This window comes from Protopterus annectens, chromosome 9.part0, assembly GCF_019279795.1.
Source record: "Protopterus annectens isolate FY-2018-M chromosome 9.part0, PAN1.0, whole genome shotgun sequence".
NCBI classification, from domain to species: domain Eukaryota; kingdom Metazoa; phylum Chordata; order Ceratodontiformes; family Protopteridae; genus Protopterus; species Protopterus annectens.
In genome coordinates, this window is record NC_056743.1 from 1,337,148,114 (window position 1) to 1,337,171,324 (window position 23,211).

Genomic DNA, 23,211 nt, shown 5'->3' on the forward strand with positions numbered 1-23,211 from the left:
AGACCACGACAGCGAGGTGCTTCAACCCCAAAAGGAGGTGAGGACAAGTCACAACCTGACTGGAAAAAGTCCCAATGACTTCCCCCTTCCATTGCCAAACTCTTCCCTTTTGGCAGCTCCCTTAGGAGGAAACTAGCACTTTTTTCACAAAACTGGCAAGCAATCACCCAAGACGAATGGGTGCTGAATATTGTGTCTCAAGGTTACAGGTTCCACTTTCACACTTTACCAAGGCTAAAAGGAATGCCAGACCTGCCACAAAATCAATGGGCAGAGGCACAAAAACAAATTACAGCCCTCATGGACATGAGAGCTATTCAAAAAGTGCCACAGCAGGAACAAGGACAAGGATTTTACTCAAGACTCTTCCTGGTCCCCAGAAAGGACAAAGCCTGGAGACCCATAATAGACCTTTCTACTCTAAATACTTACCTGGATGTTCTGAAATTCAAAATGTTGACACTACAGCAGCTCCTTCCCATGTTGGGCAAGAAAGCTTGGCTTGTTACTTTGGACCTCAAAGAGGCATACCTGCATGTCCCTATCAGACAAAATTGCAGAAGATACCTCAGATTCATAGCTGGTTCAATGCACTACCAATTCTCTGCACTGCCTTTTGGCTTATCTACTGCGCCCAGGGTCTTCACAAAGTGCCTAGCACCAGTAATTGCATTTTGCAGACAAAAAGGAATTCAAATATATCCATACCTGGATGACTGCCCGAGTCAAGCAGAGAGCAAGGATATTCTTCTACAGCATCTGGCGTTTGTAAAAAGGTTAAGTTGTCTAGGGTACACAGTAAACGAACAGAAGTCAAAACTAGTGCCCTCACAAGAGATAATATTCCTGGGTGCCAGCTTAAATACAACGGCCCAGATGGCTTATCTCACGCCAGACAAACAAGGACAACTGACTCAGTATTTTCAATTGATGGCAACAAAGTCCCACTTCCCTGCAAGAAAAATTCTGCAGGTCTTGGGATTCATGGCATCCTGCATAATACTAATTCCATATGCCAGACTGCATATGAGGAAATTACAATGGTACCTAAAAAGTGTTTGGACTCAACACTTTCACAGCTTGGAAATAGTAATACCACTAATTCCCTGCCTACAACAGGAGTTTCGATGGTGGGCACAGGCATGTCACCTCAACAAGGGTCAGCCTTTCACTTTTCCCACAGCCAGGCAGACTTTAACAACAGATGCTTCGGATTACGCCTGGGGGAGCACACATGGCAGGAAAATGTATTCAGGGCAAATGGACCACAGACCAAATGCATCTTCACATCAATCAAAAAAGAGATGTTGGCTGTACAGAATGCCCTAACAGCTTTCAAGGACCTTCTGCATCCAGGACAATTATTATTAAAGACAGACAACACCACAGTAATATGGTACATAAACAAGCAAGGGGGCACTTATTCTTACCCCCTATGCAGAAAACCAAAAAACGATGGAAAAGCAAGCTGAAAATACCAAAACCAAATCAAAAAGCCTGCTTGGAAAAATCCAAATGAAGGTCTCAAACCCAATTAACTCCTTTATTCAAAGCGAGTGTAAAAGCAGCAGACAGTAACTCGAAAAGGCTTAAATCCACAAAGCATTTAACGCCACAGAAATTACATACGTTTTCGACCCTTATACACAAGGTCTTCATCAGAAAAACTAAAATACGTTAATAAAATGCCACTATATGTGGAATGTACAATTTGTTTTTGTTATCAAAGATGATTTCATTGCTTTTAAAGAAAAATTTTAAAAGTTGCTGTTTTACTAATGTCATAGGGGTTTCTATTGGTTAATTGATGTGTTTAATTGATGGATGATGTATAAAAGGCATTTTATTAACGTATTTTAGTTTTTCTGATGAAGACCTTGTGTATAGGGGTCGAAAACGTACGTAATTTCTGTGGCGTTAAATGCTCTGTGGATTTAAGCCTTTTGGAGTTACTGTCTGTTGCTTTTACACTCGCTTTGAATAAAGGAGTTAATTGGGTTTCAGACCTTCATTTGGATTTTCCCTATGCAGAAAAGCCATGACCTTGTGGAACACAGCTCTAACTTATCAAGTTCATCTGCAAGCACAATTCCTGCCAGGAAAGAAAAATAGTCTGGCAGACGACTTAAGCAGAAACATCATGGATCCTCATGAGTGGAAATTAAATCCACAAGTCTTCAGCATGATAATGCAAAAATGGGGGTGCCCGGACATGGATCTTTTTGCCTCCCCACTGAATTGCCAACTACAAAAATTCTGCACAAGGACTTATCACACACAAGCATGGAAAGTGGATGCTCTTTCGTTCAACTGGAAAAGCCTAAACGTTTATGCCTTACCACCTCTGACTGTCCTATCAAAGGTACTTCTAAAAGCCAGACAAGAAAAAACACAGATGGTTCTGATTGCTCCAGACTGGCCACGCCAGCATTGGTACCCAATCTTAAAGAACTTAGCTCAAGGCCCACCTTGGATTTTGCCTCAAATTCCACACCTTCTGACGCGACAAAACAACCAGATCCTGCACAGTCAGCTCAAGACCTTAAACCTGGCTGCATGGCAGATTCTTTAGCCAAACAGGCAACACCTCTCTCTAAAGCTGTTAGGGATGTCATTTTGGAGGCCAGGAGGCCTATCACCAGGAAATCTTATTCAGAAAAGTGGAATAGATTCTTTGCCTGGAACCAGGCTCAAAGCCTTGACCCTCTTGTCCCTAACATTCCTCAGATACTACAATACTTAACTGAGATGCTGGACAAAGGACTATCCTTCTCATCCATTAAGATCCACGCTTCTGCCATCTCGGCTCATTACAACACAGATCCTCCTGTTTTGTCTCATCCATTGCTAAAACAGTACCTCAGAGGGGCTAAAAACATAAGACCGCCCCGGAGAGCACCAACACCAATTTGGGACCTCAATTTTGTCTTGGAAAAGCTCACTTTGTCTCCTTTTGAGCCAGCCAATTCAGCAGAATTAAAATATATATCATGGAAAACTGCTCTGCTACTGGCAATAACCTCAGCACGAAGAGTCTCAGAACTACAGGCACTAATGGCAGTGGAGCCTTTCATTATTTTCCACCAAGACAGGGTTTCCTTAAGAACAAACCCTTCATTTATGCCTAAGGTGGTATCCAGTGTGGCTCTTGATCAAACTATTTACTTGCCAACATTTTATCCAAATCCCCAGAATAAAGGGGAGAGACTTCTACATTCCTTGGACATACACAGGCAATTATGCTTCTATTTGGAGAAAGCAAAAGCTTTCAGAAAAACTGAACAATTGTTTGTATCTTATGCTGCAGGATCACAGGGAAAGGCTATTTCAAAGCAGACCATTTCAAAGTGGATAGGACACTGTATCCGGTTCTGCTACACACAGCATGGGAAACCTGTACCATCTAACATTAGACCACATTCCACCAGGGCAACTGCAACTTCTACTGCCTACCTTAGAGGGGTACCTACCAAAGACATTTTGGAAGCTGCAACTTGAAGTTCAGTGCACACCTTTACCAAGCATTACCACTTGCCTCTTTATTCTAGATCCAGAGCTGGCTTTGCCACTGCAGTGCTGCAGGGCCTCATAGCTGCACCAAATCCTCTATAGAACCAGCCACCCTGACTCAGCTTTGGGATTCAACCCAAGTGTAATGACTGCAGCAGTGAAACACGATGAACATAGTACAGTATTGTACCTACCATAAATGTAGATGTTCGAGTGTCTTCACTGCTGCAGTCCTGGTTACCCACCCGCCATCCCCTCTTTCTTAGCTGGGTCTTATCTATAACTTTCTACACTATACTACCTATGTGGTGTATTTGCTGGTTACTGAAGGTTTTGTTTTTACCTTTTTGTATGTTTTGTAAGCAATATGTATTGTCTATCTTTTTGGGGGCACCTGACATCTGGGGCAAGAAAAACTGAAGAAAATGGCGTCAGCTGCTTCTTGTATACCCCTGACGCACTGACGTCAGGGAAGAGGTGACAGCAACCTACGCTGGACCAAGACTTTGGAACTCTGGCCGACTGCGGGACCACCTGAAGGCAGGATAACCCAAGTGTAATGACTGCAGCAGTGAAGACACTCGAACATCTACATTTATGGTAGGTACAAAACTGTACTTTCTTCATGTTTCACTGTTACATTCATCACATTTGAGTTATCTGCTTGCAGTAGCTCTCGGTCGGCCTGATTATCAAAGTCTTGGGTCTTGCATCAGTTGCTGTCTCATATTCCATGACATCAGGTAGTCAGGAGTATAAAGCATGCAGCCGACTTATTACATCAGTCTTTCTTGCCGTGCGGTGCCCGAAGCAGAAGCAGTTCTCAAGTGCCGGTCGGCTGACTCCTGAAATTTTCGTTTTCGAATTTCAGAACCGAAGTCTTCAACTAAAGCTAAGTACCCCATTGGGGAAACTTTTCCTTGCTCTAAACCGATGTCAGTAAAAGTCAATAATTGTATTTCTTGTCGAAAGCAAATACCTCAAAAAGATTTTCATTCGTACTGTGTTCCTTGCCTAGGCCCTGACCACAATGTACCTCGCTGTCGGTTTTGTGCCTTATTTAAACAATGAACTATTCATTGTTGGCATATTTACGCTTCTCAATATTTTGGTACTCTGTTCAATTATCCAGCTATGTCTTCGGTAAGCCATCCGACTACCGACATTCCGAAAAAACGCAAAGATAAAGACAGAGACAGGCCGCCTAGGTCCAAAGCTGCTGATGACTGTTCTCCTAAGCTAGTCGCCAGTTTGCCGGTACTCAGTGAGGTGCTTTCGCAGCCCTTTTTACCCACTACTTCAAATTTGCAGGCCTGTACTGAGACCCATTCGGAGTCCAGTATGCCGCGAGATGCTTCAACTGTGGAACCTGCGGATGTCTCTACGTTGGCTGGGTAAGGAGCCGCTGTGCAGGCGCCGGCTTCTGAGGGTGTATTCAGGCTTACTGACTTGCATATTAAACCGATGCTATCTACTTCTTTAAGGCATTAAACTCGATCCATGCCTAGAAAACCGATGCCCAGACCACATGGTCAGACATCTATGCCTTAAAAACAAATGATAAGAATGGCTGAAGACCTTATTACTTTAATCAGGGGAAGCCAACCTTCCTCCTCGGAGACCTAGGACTGAATTTGCTTATGATACTTCTAATCAGGATTCTGAAATTTCTGTATCCTCTGATGACCAGGATTTACCCTTATCTACCTATGAGGATTCTGATGCAGAGGACTCTATTCCCTCTGCTTCCCCTCCAGAGGATTTCTCTTTTGGTGAAACCTTGCATACTCTTGGGAGCATTTTCGCTGGGAAAGCCAGGATTACTCTCATTCTAAAAAGAGGCTTAGGGATTTTTTACTCCTGCCCCAACACAGGCCTTTAGCTATCCCCCTGTACTGGACATTGTTGATGATGCGTTTTTGGAATCTAGCTTGGCCCCTGGCTCCTTGCCTTCTGTTCCCAGAAAACCTGATAGATATTACCAGGTTCCTGACTCTCACAAGTTCCTTTTTAAAAATCATACTACAGATCCTGAGACCATTTCATAGGGACCCAAGGGCATTAAGGCTACTGCTGCCAAAAATCCTACCCCCTCTGATAGAGATTCCAGGGCGCTGGATAGATTGGGTAAGAAGGTATACACTTCTGCAACCTTGGCCATTAGGGCCTTAAACTGCCAGTTTCATATGTTAAAGTATCAGCAGCATATTATTGGATTGCTTAAACAGAAAATTATGGTGATTCCAGATTGTGCTGAAAATAAGGATTTACAGGATTTAATGCATTCTGCTGAACAAGTTGGAAAACATACTTTGCAATGTGGTTTTGATTCACTAGAGGCATCTGGGTCTGTACTTAGAAGGCATGCTTGGCTTAAGGAGCAATCTTTGCCATGTCATGTTAAAGCTAAATTGCTGGATGCTCCCTTAAATCAGGACCGCCTGTTTGGCAACAAAGCAGAAGTAGTACTTAAAAAGATGGAGGAAAAAGCTAAATCTATGCAAACTGTTAAAGATTTCCTACAAGTACAGCCTCCAAGATTTAGTAGGCATTGGCCCTCTAAGAATTGGTCCTTTCCTACCTCTTCCAGGCCTTCAGTTCAAACCCTGACCCAGCAGAACACCCAGGCTTCAGTCCCAAGGTACGCACAGGACTAAGCAGTGGGGGGGCTCCCAGTTCCAAATCAGGGCGTAGTAAGACTCCTCCTATGGTAAATTGTCTCAGTGACTTAACTTTAAAACTTCCAAGCCCTTCTCAACTGACTGCTCCTTTAGGAGGAAAGATTGCTCTGCAGGCAAAAAACTGGGAACTCATTAACCAGGACAAATTGGTTTTAAATATAGTTTCCCAAGGATACAGATTCCACTTCCGCACCTTACCAACCCTAAACGGTTGGCCAGATCTACCCCCAAATCAGTGGGCAGAGGCTCAAAAGCAAGTACTCTCTTAAGTATAAGGGCTATTCAAACTGTACCAGAAGAGGAAAGGGGACAAGATTTCTACTCAAGACTTTTTTCCTGGTACCCAGTAAAGACAACACATGGTGTCCTATCCTGGACCTTTCTCTCCTAAACACCTTTTTGGTGATCCCAAAATTCAAGATGTTAAATCTTCACCAGTTGCTACCTATGCTAGGCAAAGATGCCTGGTTGGTAACACTGGATTTAAAGGAAGCCTACCTGCGCATCCCAAACAGGGAATCTTGCAGAAGATGCTTACGCTTCAAAGCAGGCTACATGCACTATCAGTTCTCTGCACTGCACTTTGGCTTATCTACTGCGCCTAGGATATTCACAAAGTGCCTAGTTCCAGTCATTGCATTTTGCAGGCAAAGAAATATTCAAATATACCCATACCTGGACGATTGTCTAATTCAGGCAGAAAGCCAGGACATACTTTTGAATCATCTGGCGTTTGTACAAAAGGTGCTAACTTGTCTGGGGTACACCATAAATGAAAAGAAATCACATCTTGTACCCTGTCAACAAATTATATTCCTGGGAGCAAGCTTAAACACAACTTCACAGATGGCTTTCCTCACGCCAGAGAAACAAAATCATTTGACAGCTTACTTGAAACTAATGGCCACAAAAACCCTGCTATCTGCAAGACAAATACTGCAAGCCTTGGAGTTCATGGCCTCCTGCATTCTACTAATTCCATATGCAAGACTGCATATAAGGAAACTACAATAGTATCTAAAAAGCCCATGGTGTCAACATTCGCAGGATCTAGAAGCAAAGATTCCTGTCATACCTTGCCTACAGTTAGAGTTCCTTTGGTGGGAAGAGGCCTGCCACCAAAACAAGGGACTAACATTCACTCTACCCCCTGCAGCCTAAACCCTAACAGCAGATGCAGCAGACTATGCATGGGAAGGCTCACCTGGCAGGGAAGTGCATTCAGGCCAAATGGAACCGTACCCAAGTCAAATGCACTTGCATATCAATCAAAAAAAAATGTTAGCTGTACCGAATGCTCTGACAGCCTTCAAGGACCACATTCTTCCAGGACAATGAATGGTAAAGAAGGACAACACCACTGTTATGTGGTACATAAACAAGCAGGGGGAACCTACTCATATCCCTTCTGCAAACTAGCCATGGCTCTGTGGAACACCGCCTTGAGCTACCAAGTGCATCTACAGCCTCAATTCCTGCCAGGAAAGATCAATATACTGGCAGACGAACTAAGCAGAAATCTCATAGACCTACACGAGTGGAAACTGGAACCAAAGACTTTCAACATGTTGATAAACAAATGGGGGAGCCCAGATATAGACTTGTTTGCCTCCACCCAGAACTACCAATTGGACAAATTCTGCACAAGGACTCCCCGCAAACAAGCTTGGAAAGTGGATGCCCTGTCCTTCACCTGGAAAAATCTATCAGTTTATGCCTTTCCTCCTTTGCCTCTCCTCTTCAAAGTACTACTAAAGAACAAACCAGACAAACCAAGGACTATACTGATTGCACCAGACTGGCCAAGCCAACACTGGCACCCCCTCTTGCGCAGTGTGTCACTGCTGGCATGATGGCACCTGCCTCAGACCCCCTACCCAGCTGTCCCAGCTGGAAAGCCAGATTCTGCATCCTCAACTTCAAACCCTGAACCTGGCAGCCTGGCTAATTACCTGATCTCTCCGTTACCATACCTCAGCAAACAAGCATTGGATGTCATTCTGGAGGCAAGGAGGCCTAGTACTAGAAAATCCTATGCTGAAAAATGGAAAAGATTCTGTTCCTGGAACCAAACTCAGGGGATGGGCACAGCAGCGCCCAATTAACCCCATATTCGTCAATACTTAACTGAGATGCTTCGCAAGGGCCTTTCCTTTTCCTCCTTCAAAATTCATGCCTCAGCCATTTCAGCTCATTACAACACAGAACCACCTCTCTTCTCTCATCCATTGCTCAAGCAGTTCCTCAGAGGGGCCAAAAACTCAAGACCACCCAGGAGAGCCCCAACTCCAACCTGGGACCTTAACTTTGTATTGGAAAAACTCACTCTGCCTCCTTTTGAGCCAGCTGCAAGTGCAGATTTAAAATTCCTTTCTTGGAAAACGGCCTTCCTTTTAGCAATCACTTCAGCAAGAAGGGTGTCTGAATTACAGGCCCTTATGGCAGTGGAGCCTTTCATAATCTTTCATGCGAACAGGGTGTCCCTCAGGACTAATCCCTCCTTTGTGCCCAAGGTAGTATCCAGTGTGGCTCTTAATCAGTCCATTCATTTGGCAACCTTTTTTGTAATCCACAAAACAAAGGGGAATGGATACTGCACTCCTTAGATGTGCACAGACAACTTAGATTTTACTTGGACAGAACTAAATCTCTCAGGAAATCTGAACAGCTGCTGGTGGCATTTGCTGCAGGGGCAGAGGGGAAGGCCATTTCTAAGCAAACCATTTTTAAATGGATAGACCATTGCATTCATTTCTGCTACAAGCACCATGGAAAACCTATCCCACAGAGGATAAGACCACAATCAACCAGGGCTGCATCTACCTCTACAGCCTTTCTCAGAGGTGTCCCTACCATGGACGTCCTAGAAGCTGCTACCTGGAGTTCTGTACATACTTTCACCAAGCATTACCATTTGCCAATTTTTTCTAAGCCCAGAGCTGGTTTTGCAACTGCAGTCTTGCAGGGCCTTATAGCTGGTCCTAATGCTATCCAAATTCCTCCTCCCATCCTTAGCTTTGGGAATCTACCCAAAGTGATGACTGCAGCAGTGAAACATGAAGAACATAGTTCAGTTGTGTACACTTACCATAAATGTAGATGTTCAAGTGTATGCACTGTTGCAGTCCTGGTTACTTTCCCTCCAGCCCCCTGACGTCTTTTGGCTATACCTCTATTCCTCTTTACTATGCTTAAAAGCTTTTTGGTGTATTTTCTTTTTTGTAGGAGGTATAACTTTGTGTGTGTGTATGTGTATATATATATATATATATATATATATATATATATATATATGTATGTATGTATATATATATATATATATATATATATATATATATGTATGTATGTGTATATATATATATATATATATATATATTTAATTGCTTGCCATTAGGGGGACACCTGACATCTGGGGCAAGAAAAACTGATGTAATGGCGTCGGCTGCATGCTTTATACCCCTGACTACCTGACATCATGGAAGATGAGACAGCAACCGACACAGGACCCAAGACTTTGATAATCAGGCAGACTGAGGGCTACTGCAAGCAGATAACCCAAATGTGATGACTGCAACAGTGAATACACTCGAACATCTATATTTATGGTAAGTGTACACAACTGTACTTTCTCCTGAATTCAGTGAGGCACTTTTGCAACCCATGATCCCAGACTCACTTTCTACGCAGGCCTCTGTAGAGACCCTTTTGGGGTTTGGTTTGTTTGTTTGTGTCATTTGGCTTTTCCCGGTTAGGGGTCGCCACAGCGTAACTCTGGTCCGCTAATGATTGGCAGTTGATTTTTACGTACCGGCTTGCCAGGCCTGACGCACAACCTTCAATGAAGGTACGCTCATTCACACACGTCTCCACGCAGAAGATGCTCTAGCTGAGAATCGAACCGGACAGCGTCTTACTGTGAGGTGACAACACTACCGCAGCACCACCACGTCTTCTGGAATCCTGCTGCAGACCCTGAGGTCATTACACAGGGGCCCAAAGGCACTAAGACTAGTTCTGCCAAGAATCCTCTTCCTTCTGACAAAGACTTCAGAGCTCTGGACAGGTAGGGTAAGAAAATATACACCTCTGCATCCTTAGCTATCAGAGCACTCAATTGTCAGTTTTATATGTTAAAATATCAACAATATACTTTGGAACAATTAAAACAGAAGATTTCTACCTCTCCTGACGGTGCCAAAAAGTGCTGGCAGAATTACTACACTCTGCTTGTCAAGTGGCCAAACACTCATTACAATGTGGATATGATGCCCTAGAAGCCTCTAGCAAGGCAACAGTGACAGGATCTATTATTAGAAGACCTGCATGGCGGAAGGAACAACCTCTCCCTGATCATGTCAAGTCTAAACTTATTGATGCACCCCTAGATAAGGAATGCCTGTTTGGGGGGAAAAGCAGAAGAGGTACTTAAGGTGGAAGACAAAGCAAAATCTATGCAAACAGTTAAAGATTTCTTTCAAGTTCAACCTCCCATATTCAGCAGAAACTTTCCCTCTAAGCACTGGGCCTTCCCTGCACCTAGCAGACAGGGCCAAGGTAAGCCCCGTAGGGACAAGACCATCCAGGCCCCTATCCCAGGGCTAGCAAAAAAGCAAACAATGGACCACTTCTGTCTCTAAGGCAGGGAGTTCTAAGCCAAGCTTCTATGGCAAGCACTCACAATGACTCTCCCTCCTCCCTCTACCCTCCTTTCACTCATCAAAAACTAGGAGGAAGAATCTCCCTCTTCAGGGATAATTGGGTCTCTATAACCAAGGACCAATGGGTCTTAAAAATAATTTCTCAGAGATACATATTCTCCCTCAGCGAACTCCCTATTCCAAGAGGGTACCCAAACCTCCCCTCAAACCAGTGGACAGAGGCATTGAAACAGGTCCAAACTCTAATATCCCAGGGGGCAGTAGAACCTGTCCCTCCAGATCAAACAGGAAAAGGTTTTTACTCCAGACTATTCCTTGCTTCCTGAAAAGAGGGCACTTGGCACCCCATCCTGGATCTAACCAAACTGAACACCTCCTTGGTGGTCCCCAGATTCAAAATGCTAACCTTGCAGCAGCTCTTGCCTATGTTCACACAAAATGCTTGGCTTGAGACACTAGACCTAAAAGATGCCTACTTCCACATCCCCATCATGGAATCTTGCAGAAAATTCCTGCGCTTCAGAGCAGGCAGTCAACACTTTCAGTTCTCTGCACTGCCCTTTGGCTTATGTACTGCTCCCAGAGTATTCACCAAATGCTTGGCTCCGGTTATAGCATTCTGCAGACAGGGAAATCTACAGACTTACCCTTACCTGGACGACTGCCTCATTCTGTCAAACTGCAGAGAAAAGTTGCTCCAGGACCTTCTCTTTGTCAAATCACTCCTAAGTTCCCTAGGGTTCACCATCAACGAGAAAATATCAAAACAAAACCCTACCAGGAAAATTGTTTTCCTGGGAGCTGTGCTAGACACAGCAACCTAAATGGCCTTCTTTTCCCCAGAAAAGCAGAGCTTACTGCCTCTCTACTTCACCCAGCTGGCTTCCAGAAGTCACCTCACTGCGAGGAAGTTCCTGCAAGCCCTGGGATACATGGCATTTTGCATCCTTCTCATCCCTCTCGCTAGTCTTCACATGAGAAAACTTCAGTAGTACTTAAAGAATCTTTGGTGTGTGCACTCAGTCCCTAGGGACCACTCTCCCTCTGATCCCATGTATAAGGGCCAAATTTCTCTGGTGGGCAGAGGCCTGTGCCATGAACAAGGGTCTTTCCTTCATTCTACACCCTTCCAGCCAGACCATCACTACCGATATCTCAGACATTGCTTGGGGCACTCACCTAGCAGGCAGGTGTACCCAAGGCCTTTGGAATGACCAGGAACTTCACTTGCACATCAACCAGAAAGAATGATGGCAGTGCAAAAGGCTCTGACTTCTTTCCAACCCCATCTCAGGCCAGGGGTCCTCCTTATAAAAACAGACAACAATACAGTAATGTGGTACATCAACAAGCAGGGAGGGGCACCCGATCTTACCCCCTGTGCATGTTAGCCATGAGTCTCTGGCTTACAGCAACCTCCATGGGGCTACACCTAATTGCCCAATACTTATCAGGGGTCAACAACATACTGGTGGACCACATAAGCAGAAACTTACTGGACCCCCACGAATGGCAGCTCCACAGAGAAATCTTTCAGAGTGAGTGACCCCAGAAGTGGACCTCTTTGCCTCGCACTTCAACCACCAGCTGCACAAGTTATTTACGAGGGAGTATCACCTCCTAGCATGGAAGGTGGATGCCTTGACCTTCCCCTGGAGCTCCCTCTTTGTGTACGCATGCCCTCCTCTGCCCCTTATTCCCATGGATCTGAACAGAATAAAAGAGGAGAGACCAAAGGCCATCCTTATTGCTCCAGATTGGCCCAGACAGCATTGGTACCCCTTATTACGCAGTCTGACCATACAGCCCCCAAAGCTGCTTCCCCTGATGTCAGATCTCTTGACCCAGGAAAGGGGGAGGGTACTGCACCCAGACCTATAGACTCTCAAAACTTTCAGCATGGCTTATACATTAAAAATTAACAAGGAGTCCCAGTTAAGCAAACCGGTCCTGGACATCATCACAGAGGCCAGAAGGCTCAGCACAAGAAAATTATATACAGGAAAATGGAAAAGGTTCTGCTCCTGGAAACGATCAAAAGGGCAGTACCTCTCAACCCTCTCATCCTGGCGTACCTAGCAGAGTTGCTCAATAATGGTCTCTCTTTCTCCTCTGTTAAAATCCATGCCTCTGCCATCTTTTCCCGTTATGATTCAAACCCACCCCTCTTCTCTCATCCTTTGATTAAGCAATTCCATCAGAGGTGCTTCTAATATAAGGCCTCCCAGAAGGCCTCCAATGCCACCCTGGGACCTGAATTATGTGTTAGAGAAACTAACCTTACGTCCTGTCAAACCTGTCTCTTCAACAGAATTGAAATACCTTTCTTGGAAGACTGCCTTCCTGCTAGCTATCACCTCAGCCAGAAGGGTCTCGGAACTTCAAGGTCTCATGGCTGTCGAAACCATCATAATTTTCTATGCAGACAGACTTTCCCTGAGGACTAACTCCTCCCTTTTATGCCCAAGGTGGTATCTGATGTGACCCTTAACCAGGCCATACACCTTCCAACATTCTTTCCCAACCCTCAAAACAAGGGGGTAATAATTCTACACTCACTAGATGTGCACAGAGAACTCGGATACTATCTGGACCGTACTAAGCCATTCAGAAAAATAGACCAGCTTCTTGTAAGCTTTGCCCCAGGGGCAGAAGGGAAGCCAATCTCCAAACAAACCATTTCCTAATGGATTTCATACTGTATCAATTTTTGCTACAGACTCCATGGGAAACCTATCCCTAAGTCTATTCGTACCCACTTCACTACAGCAACCTCCACTTCCACTGCCTTCCACAGAGGAGTACCTACCAGAGACATCTTGGAAGCAACCACCTGGACCCCTCTGTCCATACCTTTACAAAGCATTACCACCTACCTCTCTTTTCTAAGTCTAGGGCAGGGTTTGCCTCTGCAATTCTGCAGGGCCTCCTGACCCATACCTAGGACTCAACATATCCTTCTACTCTTTTCCTCAGCTTTGGGAATCCTTCCACAAGTGATGACTGCACCAGTGAAACACGAAAAACATAATACAGTTGTGTACACTTACCATAAATGTAGATGTTTGAGTGTATTCACTGTTGCAGTCTTGGTTTCCCTCCCTCCATCCCTCATTTAACATCTTCCCCTAGGGGGACATGAGCTTCCCCAGGTGGCGTTTAGCCACCAGGACCACTTCTCTCTTTTCCTTTGTGCTTCTGACAGGTTAGGGCAAGAAAAACTGATGTAATGCCGTTGGTTGCCTTGCTTTATAGCACTGATGACCTGACATCAGACTACAGGTGACGGCAGCCGGCGCACAAAAAACATTGACTCTGGTATTCGGGCCAGCCAAGGGCTACCACAGCAGGGATAACCCACAGGTGATGACTGCAGCAGTGAATACACTCTAACATCTTCATTTATGGTAAGCGTACACAACTGTACTTTCTCCATTCTTCAGGAACAAAGCCTGTGATTAGGCTATGATTGAAAAGGGTACCCTTAGGTGATGCTAGTTTATGTTTTAGCCTGTTTAGAAGACAGCCTGGGATGTCATCTGGTTCTCTAGAGGCTGTGTTTTTTACCTTGGACAAGGCTTTCAAGACCTACTCTTCAGATATGTAGGGTGGGGGAGGGGGAGTTTGGGGAAAGGTTTGTAAATTAGGAGGGGATAAAGGAGTGACATTTCTCCAAACCTATCTGCTAGTAGGTTTGCTATCTCTGTGGGGTCAGTGTGTGTATGATACCATTGGCCACTAGTTCTGCACATGCTTGGGTACTACCCTTTAGGTTATGTACGTAGCTGTAAAAGGCCTTATGGTTATCCTTGTTTGTACTGGCTAAGTTTCTCTCAAAGGAGCCCTTGGAGAATGTTACAAGTTGTCTTATTTGCCTTTTACCAAGTGTTTTCATCTTTTGTAAGTTTATAAGACTAAGACTTCATCAGAGTAACAACTGATAAAATACCCACAACCCTTTTATATACTCAGCAAACAATCAATGAACTCCATCACTTAACTTAAACATAAAAGTTCCATTAAAAGACACTCTATGCAAAAAAAAAAAAAAAAAATAGTAATAATATAGCAATAACCCACGCCTGGGTGTGAGTAATGCTGGATTTACTCACGGTTGGTGTGGTTTGGTCATGAGGGAGAAGCCCGAGTGGCCAAATAAAGCCAACTGTGGGTAAATCCACAAGTGGGTTATTGCTGTTATACAATTACATTATTTAAGAAAAAAAATAATTACTTTTCTTAAATAATGGCATTGTATAATGCCTCCTTGCTCCCCTTCCGCAGCTGTCTGGTATTCTGTGGCAGTTCTGATGTACTACGCATGCCTACGCAGTACATCAGAGCTGTGGGCAACGGAAAAAGCAAGATCTCTGTTGCTTTTTAAAAACTGTTTCGCTATGTTAAATGAGTTTAACATGGCAAGACAGCTTTAAAAAAAGCAATGGAGAATATCCGTTGCTTTTTTAAAGCTGTCTCGCTATGTTAAACCCATTTAACATAGCGAGACAGTTTTGAAAAAAGCAACGGAGAAAGCAAGATCTCCGTTGCTTTTTAAAAACTGTTTCGCTATGTTAAATGGGTTTAACATAGCCAGACAGCTTTAAAAAAAGCAACAGAGAATCTCCGTTGCTTTTTTAAAGATGTCTTGCTATGTTAAACTCGTTTAACATAGCGAGACAGTGTGAAGCAATGGAGATCTTGTGTTCTCCGTTGCTGTAAAAAAAAAGAGTTATAGTAATGGAAAAAGTCCAGGCGACCGAACCTTTTTCCATTACTATAACTCTGATTTACAGCGTGCACACTAACCAATCAACATGCACGTTTTTGAATATTTAATGGGGGGGTCGTTGTATAATAAAAAATTTTATATATATATATATATATATATATATATATATATATATATATATAATAGGTGTGTGTTTAAAATGAATCGGAACATCTTTAATATATTGTAAACATGCTGAGATGGTACCATTAAAATGTATGATATAAAACTTGAGGGAGTATTGTGGGTCAGATAACTGAAAACCATTGTAATCATGGTAAATTTGCTCTCATTTTCAAAATACTTAAATAGACATAGCATCATTAGTGCCAGGTGCCTGTGAGGCATTGAGCCTCAACTGCCAACATAACTCTCTTAAGAAGAATCTAAATCACCACATAATGGGGATATTAACACCCTATCTGAAGCAAAGAGCGTGAACTTGTTAAAACTGGTGCACACACGAGAATGTTCATATAAATCGTTAATAGGTTTTGCTTTTTTTTTTTATGCAAAAACACGCAAGAGACTGGAGTAACTGTCACCATCCAGGTTTACTATGCTTCCTAGTACTTCGCATCAAGCCTTCCAGGGAATAATTTCTCATAAGGATGGTACAAGATTAAATACATTTCACAAAACCAATTAGTTAATTATTCAATCAGTTACACAGTTAATTAATTAGTCAGTGAGTTGTGATAATTTAAGTGCATGAGATCAAATAGTGACACTAATATATGCTTAAACAGTATCTAATGAAACTGCATAATGTTTTCCAAAAACTGATACAAAAACATTCATGATACATTTCCTAAAATTATACATAATGTATAATATTATACATGTGAATCCAACTCGATATTAAGACCATTGGGCCATAGGGTTTCAGAATTAATAATATACCTACTTTCAATTCTCAGGAGAATACAGCTATATTCAACACCCTGTACTGCATCAGGTTTATTTAATACAGTAAAAAAATAAACTACTGGTGATCTCATTATGCATATCGTGAAAATGTTGGGCAACAGGGTTATTCAGCCTTGCATTTCTCACATCCCCTAAATGTTCCATAATTCTTCTTTTAACAGTTCTTCTGGTTTGACCTATGTACCATTTTATAGGCTGACAGTCACATCCAATGACATAAACAACCCTGCTAGTACTAAAGTTGTAGGATCCTGTGGCTTTAAACTTTTTTTCCATTAATCAAACTGCCCAAAATATTTTTAACTTTCCCACACCTGAAAGTACCTGCTGTATTTTCACTTTCATCCACTCTGTAGCTGATCCTAACATTAAATAATTCCTTTAGATTATAAAATCTGCGTTTAAATTCTACAAAAACAGGTACAGCTATGGGGGCATCATATGCCCTGTCATATGCTATTATTTTCATGGGAACCCTATGGCCTTAATATGGAGTTGGATTTACATGTATAATATTATACATTATGTATAATTTTAAGAAATGTATCCTGAATGTTTTTGTATCAATTTTTGGAAAACATTATCCAGTTTCATTAGATAGTGTTTAAGCATATATTAGTGTCACTATTTGATCTCATGCACTTTAAATTATCATGACTCACTGACTAATTAATTGAGTAATTGTGTAATTGAGTAATTGACTAATTGGTTTTATGAAATGTATTTAATCTTGTACCATCCTTATGAGAAATTATTCCCTGGAAGGCTTGATGCCGAAGTACTAGGAAGCATAGTAAACCTGGATGGTGACTGTTACTCCAGTCTCGTGTGTTTTTTGCATATTTTTCAAGCTGCTTTGGTGGTGTAGTGTTTCTGCTTTTTTAATGTCATACATATGCTCCCTGATCCTATCGGGTAACCTTCTATTGGTTTTCCCAATATAAAAGGCATTACAGGTGCTGCATAACACTAAATGTGTAGCATTACAATTTAATTTCCCTGTGCATGGAATAGTTCTGTTGTAATCATTAATCACAACATAGGGCCCTTCTTGAATAAATTTACACCATTTAACCACACTTCAGCATGATACTGTGACTCCAATTAACTTTATAAGTCCCAGACTCAAAGATGGTTTTCAAAATTTTCCCACTAAAAAAACTATATTAGGGGAATTACCAATAACTTTTTTTATTTCCAAACTAAAATACCAAGTCCCAGAACTTCCTAATCACACTAACATAATAATGTGTAGTGTTACTAATAGGCACTGTAAAAGAAAAAGAACCTGTATTCTTTGTCATAGGGCATTCACCCCCCCACCCACACACCCCATCTGGGTTAATCTGAATTACCCCCTTAATATTGGTGTAAATCGATTTTGGGGGTGTTCAACCACCTGTAATTGAATCTTTAAAATATCTATTTTTCGCTAAATAGCCTAATCAGATGGTGTATCTCACACTCAAATGTGGAATCATCAGAAATGACCTGTGATGGTGACCTTTAACAACCAATGCCTTTTGATAAAAGGGGGTGACAACTTTCAGAATGTAGATATGCATCAGAAAATATTGATGTAAAACACTTCTCATTCAAATTATTTCCTAAAGTAATATCGAGAAAGTCTAAACTTTAGAATAATGGTTTTATTTTTTGAAGCAGTGTCATGAGTCTACCATTTCCTCAGTTCACGTACATGATAAATAAGAATAGTATTAACTTTCTGAATATTACTTTAGTAAAGAATTTGGAGCATAAGCTGGCCTTCCTTTACCATACAGATCCCAATCAGCACAATTCTCTTACAAAAGTACAGATAGGCCCCTTCTAATCCAAGATTGCCTGGAAAACAAGCTCAGAACAAACAAACCATTCCAGAAGCAGCTAGCCTGTATATGGACTATGCTACAGCTACTAGCTACCCTAGTTTCATATGGAAATACTAGAGAATGTTTAAAACAGCAGAAAAACAGCAGTGAGACACTAAAACATTTTTAAAACATTCTTTAAAGCCTCCTTGTGGATTTTCTGCAGTTTCAGACATTTAACAGATCAGTTATTTAAACACTGCTTGGTGTGAAACCAGAAAAAGCAGAATAGATAGCTTAAAAACAGTGAAAAGTACTGAACAAACAGTGAAACTAACAAAAAAGCTTTGTAAACAGTGAAAACAGCAATAAAATTCAGTTTAACAGGCACAGTAAAGCAGACAATTGCAGTACAACAGTGTAGTTTAGTACATAGTAAATAAATACAGTTTAAAAGTAGGCGGCAGGAAATAAAGTATGGTAAATAGTATAAATTAGCAAAAAAAAAAAAAAAAGCGGGCAACTTATGTTTTTTTTGGAAACTCAGAATCCTCGTCTGGTATCTCAGCTCAGAGTTATGGCTGTTAGGCCACCTCAGTTCAGCTCGGTACAAACAAGCAGAAACCTGCTCAAATGCAGGGCCTAAATACCAGAAGCTAAAAACTTGAAGCACCTCACTTATTTCTCTTTTATCTATTGCTTTACTTCTTAACTCAGTACAGCTCATTCTCAAGATCTCAGTGTGTGCTGTCTTGATATTTGCAATAGTATGAAATGATAGCCTGTGCCATAAAATTGCAATTACTCCTACCAGTTCATTATGTAATCTTAACTTCTGGCACTTTTATGTTGGATAATACCAGCTCTGATATTGCTGCCATGACCCTCGGTGGTGAGTTTATAATTGGAATATCCTTCCTTACTCTGTCAGTGTAGCTGTTTTTCCTGTTCCACATTCATGGGTGCATGTTCCCTCCACTGGAGCAAGCTGTGATGTTCAGCAGCACCCCACTAGGATAGCATACTTAGTGTTTGAGCCCTCAAGTTTTTATGTCACTTATACTATTTCTGTCTTGTTTGTATGTAAAGATTTCCATGTTTAGTGCTTAATAAAGTTAAACCACTGAAGCGTTTGTATAGTCACCAAATTACAAGCGAGGACCCTTCTCAATATCTTCACTACTGCTTGTGGGAGGACCGTGCAACAAAGTTCTTTTGTAAGTCCCAGTATTTGAACCCAGTCATTCAAAGGCAGTAGGAGGGAGAAGCTGTTAGCATACCTTACTAGTGGTAGAATGGCACTGTTTAGGAGTACCTCGCGCTAACATTACCAAGAGAGCTCTTTGTGCAGCTCCAGGCCTTTTCCAAAGAAAAAGTGAAGGAAATGGAGGGCATACATTGACCACATCCTTGGGAAATAAGTGCATCTCTGAAGTGGTTTAAAGTCCCTTTGGGTTCCATCCTTGCCATCAACTAGTCAGGTCTCAAGTTTACATCCAACCTCCATTTCCATAGACAAAAACTAACCCACGATAGGTGCGCCATAGCAACCACTTTGGGGTGGTGCATTATAGAGTGTAAGCATAGCCCATTCCCTGGCAGAACATCCACAACATACTCCTAACTGGCCTTTTCATGGAGGACTGTCTCTTGAGTTTCCCCAGATAAGAAGCTTGTGGTAGGAAATGGAACCAGGACATTTCACCCTAGGCCTCTCCCCCAGGTCCGGCAGACATATGGTCTAGACTTATAAGAGTCTGCCAGAGCCTCTCATTTTGGTTTTCACAAATCAAAACCTCAACATCACTCAGTTGTTTGGCCTCTCAAGTGTAGAAGCGCACCCCTCAGAGAATGTGACCTTTCATCCTAGCCTGTACACTAAATACTATGCACTTCATATAACCTTTAACTGGAGTTTTATATACTGTAATGTTTTATTTTGGCTGTATTATTGTAATATGTTTTAGCTTAAGCACCTTAACTTGAATTTAAAACTTTAATTTTACCTGATGTTAGCACATAGCCTGGCACACATTCCTGTTACACAAAGCCTTCTGTACACCTGTCGCACATTTGACCTCATGCAGAACAGCAGTGCACAAGCCTGCCCAAACTAGAGTTGAGGAGGGGACAGTCTCACTTTCTCTGTAGTTTGTGTGTGTGTTTGAGAGTCAAATGACACAAGCACTATTATCTCGGAGACAGATAAGGACAGTGAGATCGCTCCCCCTATCTCCCCTGAATCAGCTATTTGAAGAAAACTTAAGGTGTATCAAATCCACCATCTGCTGGCCTGCAACCTCTCATTCATTCCCTTCAGAAACTCTTAAATAAGTATCTGAAGAAAGAAGAGAAGGAGCATCAGGTCATTCACCTCCCCCAACCTGGATGCAGCTAAATATTACTTTAGCTTCAGAGATGACAGATATCCTCTAAAGTCCCTTGGCTGGGTGCAAAAATTTTGACTGTTCTAGAATGGACTCTTGTGCACTGTCTCTGGTCCAGCATAGGCTCCAGTATAAGTATCTTGCTGCCTAACATGGCATCTAAAGCTTCAGACATGGTGGACAAGAGAGGGCTCTCTTTTGCCATGTTGGGACTTAAGATCTTTTAGCTGTTTTTGCATCATAGGATCATAGGTAATGATCCTGAGACCCTTACAAGCCTAGCCATGCGTTTATCCCTCAAAAAAGAAACCTCCGTCAGTACCTGTCATCCCTGTCAATGAGGGACATGGGTAGAACCCCTGGGACAAATTTGTGGTTTCCCATCTAGCTGTTTAAATTCCTTTTTTAATGGATCAATTACTGGAAAGCTTGCAGCTCTCCCTAAGCCCGGGGTTTAGAGGGACAGGGGACTTTGTCCGTATCTTCTGCTTTGGCTCGCAGTGTGACTGGTTGCAGCTCTGATAGTTCCAGCACTTGGCATCAGGCTTGGGTATTTATCCATGCCAAATGTTGTGGCTCTGGCTGTCCATCTTAGACACTCAAGGAAGAGCTCGGGCAGGCCATCCTGGATGCCTCTTTCTGAAGTGAGTTTCACTTCAGTAAACCCTTCCAAGACTTCTCACCACTTTGTGGCTGTAGAGGACACAGCATGCTTTCATTTCCTCTTTGATCTCAGCAGTTTCATTGAGCTGATGTGGTAAACAAAGTACCGTTTAGTGTTTGCCCTAGGGCCATACTTATGCTGCCACAGAGTACCTGAATGGTATCGGTGGTCATGATAGATGCCTTTTGGTACATAATTGTTTTGTGTCCCCACAGAAGGTTCCTTTGGTTTGCTGTTCAATGGGCATCACTTATAGTATTTATTACTGCCATCAGGTCTGCCTTCTGCATCCAACTGTGGTTTACAGCATGCATATCTGGCAAATCAGTATAAAATATGTAATGGCATTATACAGTCATGTAGCATACATAAATGTAATTTACTCACATCAGTTTAATATACCATGCAATGTTTATTTCATTACAATTAACACTGTACTACTGCATTGTGTGCCTTATACTTTAATAACTAGGAATATATATTTTGATATAAATTAGTGTATTTATCCCCTTTCTTTGTATACTTTAATCACCTTAACTGAAAACTTGTGCCTCTGCTGTTGTGACAAATCCTGTGAAGAAATCCCAAGTAAACTTGGCTACAGCCCTTACAATGTGACAGCTGCACTCCTGTAGTCACTGTTCCAAGACCTATAAACAGCCAGTAGTGCAGATGCTGCCTCCCAACTTCTGTTTCTTCTAACAGGTGCAAAAAACAAAACATTTCATCCCATTTTTTTCCTCAACATTTACTAGCCACTGTAACACCTGCAGTAACTGCTGGCATCTCCATCTCCAACCACTAACTGCCCACTGTGCATATAGCAAGATAGGTTGTCCCATCTTAGGTAACCCAGCAACAAACTGCTGTATTCTTTCTTCATTTTCCCACTTTATCATTATCACATGCCTTCTTTTTTATATGTATTGTTCTTTGTCTCCACAGGATAACACCTACCATATGCATCCAGGAATGAATCGGACTACTTATCTTAGAGGCGCAGAGGAGTCTGCAGGCACAGTCAGTGGGGTACCTTATGCCAACACTCATTCAAAGACTCATTATGTGAATCCACCTCAGCTTTATAAGACTGAGCAAAACCATGGTGCTCAGAATATCTGTGGTCAAGAACTGACTTCTGATAGTAGCAGTGGTGTAGTCCACCTACCAGGCAACTTGAGAAGTCACCTCGGGGTACAAAAGATAGAACAAGTCTTGCAAAGGGCAGACACTTTGGATAAAGAGGTGAACAACTTCATGGGTAGAAAAACAGATAAAGAATATCGGTGCTTGGAAGAACTGCTGACCAAAGAGCTCCTGGAGCTGGACTCTGTGGAAACAGATGGGCATGATGTTGTCCGTCAGCTAAGGAAAGATGCAGTCAGGAAAATTCAGTGGATACTAGAAAAACTGGACATGAAAGGATTATAATTTTTATAAGGTGCTGTTGACCTGGTTCCGCAGTTTCTCAATGATGAATTTTTTGTGCACTTTTTGCAGTATAAATATGTGGTTCTGACCATTTCTGTGAGTTTTGTTTTCCTACAGCTGTAGCTGTGTGAAGCAATAAATGCATTTTTCTGTAAACTACCACCGTACCTGTTGGTCTTCTCAGTTACTGGATCATTAAGTGAGTGTACTATTATTGACAGTACCAGAGTTGCAGCACTAACCTTAGTGAATTTATGTTTAAATTATAATCATTTCCATTAATGTAATTATTTACAGAGCATTCATGGGATGTTCTAAGGTCAGTGTCAATAAATTCAGATGTGATCATTTATCAAAGCTTGTTTATGGTT

General features: G+C 42.2%; 1 protein-coding gene across 3 annotated transcripts in view; it reads left to right on the top strand.

Annotated features, from left to right (window-relative positions):
- Positions 1 to 23,211, top strand: part of BAG4 (BAG cochaperone 4) — a 262,206-nt gene that overhangs the window by 193,075 nt on the left and 45,920 nt on the right. For 2 of the 3 annotated variants that reach the window (XM_044084310.1, XM_044084311.1), the window contains exon 5: positions 22,355 to 23,192. The exons of the other annotated variant lie outside the window; for it this stretch is intronic. In XM_044084310.1, the coding sequence (XP_043940245.1) occupies positions 22,355 to 22,840 (486 nt within the window). In that variant the 3' untranslated portion in view covers positions 22,841 to 23,192. Of the gene's footprint in view, positions 1 to 22,354; positions 23,193 to 23,211 lie in introns of those variants that run through there. 3 annotated transcript variants of the gene reach the window in all.